The 8,704-nt window shown below is 54.5% G+C and overlaps 1 protein-coding gene across 1 annotated transcript in view; it reads left to right on the top strand.

Annotated features, from left to right (window-relative positions):
- Nucleotides 1-4,206, top strand: part of Kcnb1 (potassium voltage-gated channel subfamily B member 1) — a 78,012-nt gene extending 73,806 nt beyond the window's left edge. The window contains exon 3 of the mRNA XM_026391024.2: nucleotides 1,134-4,206. Within this exon, the coding sequence (XP_026246809.1) occupies nucleotides 1,134-3,134 (2,001 nt within the window). The 3' untranslated portion in view covers nucleotides 3,135-4,206. The remainder of the gene's footprint in view (nucleotides 1-1,133) is intronic.
- The last annotated feature ends 4,498 nt before the right edge of the window (nucleotides 4,207-8,704 follow it).

Below are 8,704 nucleotides of genomic sequence, written 5' to 3' on the forward strand. Positions count from 1 at the left end.
GACTGAATCTGTATTTTTTAAAAAAGACCCAGAGCAGTCCCTCCTACCCACCCACAGCCTGGATTCCATTTCCATTCCCACAAACATCCACTGAGACTCCTCTGGACCCAACACTCTTCTTTGTGTGTGTGTATGTGGGGGGGGGGGGTGGGGAACCAGAGATTGATCCCAGGGGCACTCAACCACTGAGCCACATCCCAGTCCTTTTTTATTTTTTATTTTGAGACAGGGTCTCGCTAAGTTGCTGAGGCTGGCTTTGAACTTGCCATCCTCCTGCCTCAGCCTCCTGAGCCACTGGGATTATAGGTGTGTGCCACTATAACAGTCCCCAGCCCTGTTCTTGGTGCAGGGGATACAGTGGCCGTGAAGACAAGGTCCTTAGTCCCAGCAGTTCATAGTCCCACCAAGAGTTAACAATGTGGATCCAGGATGTCTGGCCTCCTTGAAAACCACCTCCCAAATCTCATGTTTGGGCATCTTTCTAGCCAAGGGGTCTTTTGCTTTCGTCTGACCTTTAACCTAGCCTTGAGAGCTCATGCTCTGGGGTCAGACTGACCTGGGTTAAAATTCCGTCTCTGCCACTTGCTAGAGGCCTCTTTCTAGTTTCCCCATCTGGTCAATGGAGTGAATATCATTTAATTGGGTTACTGTACAAAATGGGGACAGTATCACGTGGCAAGTGCCCGACACATGCACCCACAAAGGGCAACTCGCAGTAGCATCAGCACCAGGCAGCACAGCTGCACCCACCCAGGAATCCCATAAACCACCTGTCTGGCTCAGGAGCCCGCTCCAGACCACGGCCTGTTTTTAAATAAAGTTTTATTGAAACACGACTGTGTGCATTTGTCTCTGTGCTGTCCCAGCTGCTCTCCTGCCACCCCTGCAGAGTCCAGTGGTGGCCAGAGAGGAGGCAGGGGTGGCCCCTGGTGTGCTGGTCAGCTGAGGTCCTTTCAGATCTCTGGCTCTCCATTTTCACACCCGGAGGGTAAATGGACGTGAGTGAGTCCTCCTTTGGGCTCAAGACTCAATCCTTAAGTGACAAGCGGGAGGTGAAAGCTCGCAGGCCCCGCAGACACCAGGGTCCCCGTGACCTTCGGTCGTGCTAACTGGCTCCTCCCTTCTCCTCGCAGATCCTGGCCATCATCTCCATCATGTTCATCGTCCTCTCCACCATCGCCCTGTCCCTCAACACGCTGCCCGAGCTGCAGAGCCTCGATGAGTTTGGCCAGAGCACGGACAACCCGCAGCTGGCCCACGTGGAGGCCGTGTGCATCGCCTGGTTCACCATGGAGTACCTGCTCCGGTTCCTGTCCTCGCCCAAGAAGTGGAAGTTCTTCAAGGGCCCCCTCAACGCCATCGACCTGCTGGCCATCCTGCCCTACTACGTCACCATCTTCCTCACCGAGTCCAACAAGAGCGTGCTGCAGTTCCAGAACGTGCGCCGCGTGGTCCAGATCTTCCGCATCATGCGCATCCTCCGCATCCTGAAGCTCGCGCGCCATTCCACCGGCCTCCAGTCCCTGGGCTTCACCCTGCGCCGGAGCTACAACGAGCTGGGCCTGCTCATCCTCTTCCTCGCCATGGGCATCATGATCTTCTCCAGCCTCGTCTTCTTTGCCGAGAAGGACGAGGACGACACCAAGTTCAAAAGCATCCCGGCCTCTTTCTGGTGGGCCACCATCACCATGACGACTGTTGGGTACGGAGACATCTATCCCAAGACTCTCCTGGGGAAGATAGTGGGGGGACTCTGCTGCATCGCGGGGGTCCTGGTGATCGCTCTTCCCATCCCCATCATCGTCAACAACTTCTCCGAGTTCTACAAGGAGCAGAAGAGGCAGGAGAAAGCTATCAAGCGAAGGGAGGCTCTGGAGAGGGCCAAGAGGAACGGCAGCATCGTATCCATGAACATGAAGGACGCTTTTGCCAGGAGCATTGAGATGATGGACATTGTGATTGAGAAAAATGGAGATAAGAAGGATAAACTCCAAGACAACCACTTGTCTCCCAACAAGTGGAAATGGACAAAGAGGACACTGTCTGAAACCAGCTCCAGTAAGTCTTTTGAAACCAAGGAGCAGGGATCCCCCGAGAAGGCCAGATCATCTTCCAGTCCTCAGCACCTGAATGTCCAGCAGCTGGAAGACATGTACAATAAGATGGCCAAGACCCAGTCCCAACCCATCCTCACGACCAAGGAGTCTGCCACCCAGAGCAAACCAAAGGAAGAACTCGAAATGGAGAGTATCCCCAGCCCCGTAGCCCCTCTGCCCACCCGCACGGAAGGGGTCATTGACATGCGCAGCATGTCCAGCATCGACAGCTTCATCAGCTGTGCCACAGACTTCCCCGAGGCCACCAGGTTCTCCCACAGTCCTCTGGCTTCACTGCCCACCAAGGCTGGGGGCAGCATGGCTCCAGAGGTGGGCTGGCGGGGAGCCCTGGGGGCCAGCGGGGGCCGGCTGGGGGAGGCCAACTCCACCCCCGACGGCAGCCACTCCTCGAGCTTCCTCATCGAGAGCCCCAAGAGCTCCATGAAGACCAACAATCCCCTGAAGCTCCGAGCACTCAAAGTCAACTTCCTGGAGGGGGACCCCAGCCCCCTGCTCCCCGTTCTGGGGATGTACCCCGACCCTCTTAGGAACAGGGGGGGCGCTGCGGCCGCCGTCGCCGGACTGGAGCGCGCCAGCCTCCTGGACCAGCCCGTGCTGAGCCCGGAGTCCTCCGTCTACACCACGGCAAGTGCTAGGACGCCCCCCAGGTCGCCCGAGAAACCCTCAGCAATAGCATTCAGCTTCGAAGCCGGCGTCCACCAGTACATCGACGCCGACACGGACGACGAGGGTCAGCGGCTCTACAGCGTGGACTCCAGCCCTCCCAGGAGCCTCCACGGGGGCACCAGTCCCAAGCTCAGCCTGGGCCCCAGGGCGGACAAGAACCACCTCGAGAGCTCCCCGGTGCCTACCTCCCCCAAGTTCCTTCCGCAGAACTGCCTTTACCCCGCGGAGGCGCTGACCGGCAGGGGCCCCGGGGCCCAGGAGAAGTGCAGACTCGAGAACCACCTCTCCCCCGACGTCCGGGTGCTGCCCGGGGGAGCGGCCCTGGGGAGCAGCAAGGATCAGAGCATCTGAACTGGCCGCGGAGGCCAGCGCGCAGGTGAGGCCCAGGGAGGGCGGCGGCTGGCTGCCTGCCGCAGAGCTCTCCCGGGTGGACAGAAAGTCTCTGCCAAGCCCCCAGGGACTCCGGAGAAGGTCCCCTAAGACCCGGAGAGCCAGGACAGGCCCGTCAGCATGAAACCGGCCATGCCGGGGGGACAGCGGCTCCCTGTGACAACCCTACTGCCCTCTGAGGGAGATGACAGGCGCTCACAGCCACCACCACCCCATCGCGACCTGACTGAGGCCACCCACTCCCCACTCTTCTCTCGAGGCTGTCCGTCATGGCCTCCGAGGGCAAGTGTCCATCGCCCCGGCTTCCGCGGGAGGAGAAACTAGAACCAGTGGCCGTTGAAAGAGTGGGTTGGCCGATTTGGTATGGGGTGTGGCGGGCCACCTCCAGGCACACCTGCCCGTCGCCTCCTGGATGGATCCGCTGTCGGAAGGCCACTGAGAAAGCCTGTGTCGCCGCAAGTCAAGATCCCCGCGCAGACCTCACTCAAAAGACTTCGCGGACTCCAGGGTCCCGTGGAGCCTGAGGTTTTGCGTTGAGATGTCATCAGGGTGAGTGGCACCATCTGTACTCAATTTCACTTGCCCCCCGCAGTCTGGGAAGGGTTCAGAAGGAGGAACTTCTGAGTTTGGCCTAGGGATCTAGGAGGAAGATGCTTCTGTGCTCGCTAGGGTAGACTGGAAAGATATGCAAGTGTCAAATATGCAAAAGAAGTAGCTACTCCAAGAGACCGTGTGCTACCGAAGAACAGCATCAAATCCAATTTCTTTTTTTTTTTTCTTTTCTTTTTTTTTTTTTTTTCAACCTGCAAAAATGCAAGGGAAAGAACGCCCTCATTGAGATGCCTCACCCGGACTCCTGAATGCCTCCTGCTACAGCGGGGAGATCACCTACTATGATAGAGAGTTCTTTTTGTTTCCTGTTATATTCAAGCTAAAAAAAAAAAAATGTTAATAAAAAGCACTTTATGTTTTTCAAAAATAGTTCTACCAGGGACAGTGTCCACCTCTTGCACTTTAAACAAGCACTATTTCCGGGGACCACTTGCTGACCCTGTGGTTGGGTTGTGGCCACATGCCCATTCTGGCCACGGTGGGTACCACTGTCGGCCACACCAGAGTCTGGGGCTCCTTCCCTGCCCCTCTGGAGGCTCCTCCCCGCACCCCTCAGGGGGCAGGAGGGGCCAGGGCCTCCCCCAGACTCGAGTACAGGAGACGGGCGCACCTCCGAAGGTCGCAGCGATGGTTGGGCACCGGGTGTTCCACCCCGCTCTCTCTGTCCACCAGCCTTGGGTGTGTTTCAGTGTCTGTCCTGAAAGCTCAGCTGTCCCTCCTGCGGCCACCAAGCAGATGGTGCAGACACAAGCAATAAGTCTCTGTGCGCATCCTGAGCGCTCTGCTCTGTTTCTTGCTGTTGGTCCTCTTGTCCTAGCTTGATGACCTGGCATTGTCCTGCCTGCTTTTAGTCTATGGCGTGGCATTGTTGGCTGTCCCTCAGCCCAGTGACTTTGGGTTGGACCACTGTGGTATCCGTCTGTCTGTCAGTAACAATGCCGTGTTCCGGTCTGCCCGTCTGCAGCACGACAGTGCCATGTGGTTCTCTTCATGTGACGTTGGTGGGTGCTGTCCCAGGTCCAGTGGTGTGCTTCTGCCTTTCCTCGGTACAGTGCCAGGCGTGTGTCTTCCTGGTGGCTCGCCTGTCCTTCACTGGCTGGTCTGCCCACTGTACAACGGCATCACCTACCTGTCAGTACACAAGTATCACAGGGTTGTCCTGCCTGCTCTCCACTCAGTGGCACGAGATTGGCCACCTATCACAGATATGATCATGTAGGGTCATTTACCACTCTGCTGTACAGGAACCCAATTCAGACCACTTCTCAGCATCCCCAGGGACTGTGGATCCTCCCGAAAGGGAACAGTCCTGTTATCTGCTGATTTAACATGGAAAAAAAGAACTCAGGTCTTCCTAGGGGTCTTCAGAGCATTCACACAGCAAGCGCATAGGTCCTGGGGCAGGACAGTGTGAGGCCACCTGGGGCAGGACAGTGTGAGGTCACCCTAAGTCAGTTGGCACATTGGAGGCAGGAAAGAGCAGCGCTTCCAAATCCTTCCCTGGGTGTGCCTCCGGGGCTGGGCCTGTTGAGGACGACTGGGGGACAGTCCTCGCCGGCATCTTTGTGTTTCTCTCATTTCCATCACGTTTCTGTCCACCATCATCACAAATGTGAAAATTCAGGGAAAACAATCAAATGCTTTTTGATAAAAGTAAATAGTTGTGATTTCCGATTCAGATATTTTTAGAGCTGATGCTATCTGTAAAAAAAAAAAAAATCAATACCACTAACAATAATATAGTCTATTTTACATATCAGGAGAGCAAACATGTTTAAATATAGCCATATATTGCAAGAGGGAACTCATCACCCCTTCTTTAAACCAAGGCATTTCATGTTGGTTGAAGCAGATGAGGAGTGCACAGATTGGAAAGACCCTTCCTTCCTTCCGTCCTTCCTCCCCCCCCCCCTTTTTAACTAATAACCAATTGGTGCAACTCTCCTTGTAACCAAAGGCCCTTTCTGTCTTGTGTCACGCTGGACCTGGCCCCTCCTCCCTCGTGTGTGTTGTCTGACTTTAAAGTAGCATTTTATTGAGTCACTTTTGAAGGACGAATTCAGAAGTATCATTAAGAACCTACCTTTTCAGGCTGCATAGCCAGAGTCCTATATAGAGTTCTTATAGAAACAGAATCACTGGAATTCAGCATATACTATGCTTAGAGAGTACTCCATTGCAGTTTGGGTTCTCCCCTCCTTGACTCTGTGTGTGTTGTGAGAACACAGCTTCTACCCTGTGCTCAACTCAAAATAGAGGATCGTGACATTCCCCAGCCTTCCCCCCCTCTGCCAAACAAAGGACATACCCAGATTCTGCACATGCATACGCCGACCTGAACCAGTGTACCCGTGCAGCCACGCACTGGGAAATCTACCCCAGGGTCCCCAGTGGGAAGCGGAACTTGAGGGACGGCCTTGGTAGAGAAGAGGAGAGCCGTGGTTTGGGGCAGCTGAAGAGGACTGGGGCCTGCCATCGGTCGCCATGCTGAACCCACCAGACACAGGAAGCAGGTGGACCCAAACAGGCAAGACCGGCAGCTGGAGTTCAATGAAACTCACCATGAATCCAACTGAGCTGCACTTCCACCATCACCAGAAAGGGCTAGGGACCAGGCTGCTGCATGCTCTGGTCACACTGGGAGGGTCTGGCCACCTGGGGGAGAGGAGGGCCAGCCCCGGGGGAGCCGCTCATTGGCCTTCTCCTCTTGGGGCAAAAGAGAACAAGAGGTCTGTGGTGCCCCAGATGTCTCAGTGCCTTCTTTAGGAATTCTATCTTAAGCACACTTTTGAGGGGAAAGAAAAAGGAGAGAGAACACTTGTTCCCAGGAGGCCCCTTTCTCTAGAAAGATCGGGGACCAAGAGGGAAGAAGAAGAAGAAGAAGAAGAAGAAGAAGGGAGAGCGACAGAATCCTGAGGAGCCCTGTCCTTCTGACCGCTCAGCCTGCCCCCACGGCGGCTGGTGACACAGCTCCTTCCTGCCGTCCCCCAGTGTCCTCCACGTCTCGGGACCCACAGCCTCGTCTCTGCCTTCCTCCTGATACGACCCGCTTTTCTAAGGGAAAACCAAACAGTGTTCTCTTCTGTAAAACCGAAATGTGCTGTTGATATCCGTGACATTGTATATTTCTGTCCTGCTCCCAGGTGACTGGGATGTCTAGTCCATGAACAAGCAGATGTTTAAAATTCACGTCTCTGAAGCCAGATCCCCAGAGCCCCCCGCTTCCTCCCTCATTTCTCTGCCGACTGGACTCAAGTACCAACCCCAGGTTTTCCAGCCTCAGTCCAAGGTGGCCGCAGCAAAAAGTCCCTCGCCTTCGGGGCGTTTAAAACGATGGTTTTTTGTAACTTCAAAGTTGGCAGAAGAAAGAAGGGGCATTCCTGAATCCCCAGAAGGACAAGAAAACTCCCAACCCCAAGTTTCCTCACCTGCCACCGCTTATGTGACTTTCATGTCACCCAGTGGGATGACCCAAACCAGCCCTGGCCACACCCAGAAATAAGAGTCAACCTCGGCGCACCTTTGCGGTTCTCCTGGCTCTAAAAGCATCTGATGTGTGACTACATCACAGAATGACCACGCATCTCAGAGTAGTCTATTTTTCTGTTCAGATAAAAAAATATATATATATATATATGTATATGTATTTTTAGCAGATTTATAATAGGGCAATTGAGTCTAATTCCTTCTTTTGCAATACAGAGTGCTATCTTAGGAGTCTCATGGTTGGATATTATCCTAGCTGATATTTTCTGATCTTTTTCATTTCCTCCCAGAGTCCTTTGGGCCTTTTTCTTTTCTTCCTGCGGATGCTGATTCTCTGGAGGTGGGAAGACTTGGGGTCTGACTTCCTGCCTGTAGGTCTTTCCGGGCACTAGGAAATGTCTGTCTCTTACCTCATTCCACCTCTGTGTTTCTCCTACTCGTTGTTCTCTAGAACCCAGGGCTCAGATGCAGGAGCGAGAGGAGGGGAGTCGGTAACATGGACCCTCAAAGTCAGCCCTGAGCTGACTCAGGGCTGAGCTCCTACCCCCCACCCTCCAGGAATCCGAAAGGTCTGTTTTATTCCTCCCCCAAAATCTTGGAACCAAAAGCCTCATGCAAGCAAACTCGTTCCTGGCTTCTCTGAGGTCCAGACCACTCCCAAGTCCATCTCGGTCAGACTGCTCCCACGCCCGGTGTCCAGCTCCCGGTACCACCAACCAGACCTGAAGACCAGAGCGTGTTCAGGTTTCTCTGAACCACAGAAAACCACGCTGGGCCCCAGATCTCCTCCACTTTGTATCAGCCCCTCGTTTCAATCCACTTCTAACTGAGAAACAGTGGTCACACACCCTTGCAGCCAAGAGACGAGAAGAGATGGCCCCCAAATCTGCTCTTTCCTCTCCCCGGGCCTTTCCTTTCCACCTGCCTGGCTGGATCAGTCTCAAGGGCAGCAGTACTTTTCCAGCTTCGGCCTATCTGGCCTGAAGAGGCCTTGCACGGTCCTGGTAACTCGTTCCACGAGGCAGTTTTCACCGCGGGTGGGCAGAGCACAGCTCACTGAGCAGGACCTTCCGCAGAAGGTGATTCTCTGCCCACGGGCTCATGCAGGACCCTGAAGAAGGCCCTCTGGTCATTCAGGCTTTATGTCCCACCTGCCTTCCTGTCTCTGGACACTGCCCAGAATAGAGATCTGAGCCAAACCAAGACCCCCAGACAGCAGTGACCCAGCCCCTAGCATGGATCCCCAGAGGAAGCCAACACAAATAGGAATCTGTGACTCTGGACTATGCTCCTATTTGGATTTTCCCACCCACCCCCCAAATCCCTGGCAATCTGGAATAAATACAAATAAGATAAAATAAAACCGACAAGATTTTTTTAACTTTTGCACCAGAACAACAAAATCACCTCTCAGTCGTGTCCTGGGTTCGGTA

The sequence above is a fragment of the Urocitellus parryii genome, chromosome 6 (genome assembly GCF_045843805.1).
Source record: "Urocitellus parryii isolate mUroPar1 chromosome 6, mUroPar1.hap1, whole genome shotgun sequence".
Taxonomy (NCBI): Eukaryota; Metazoa; Chordata; class Mammalia; order Rodentia; family Sciuridae; genus Urocitellus; species Urocitellus parryii.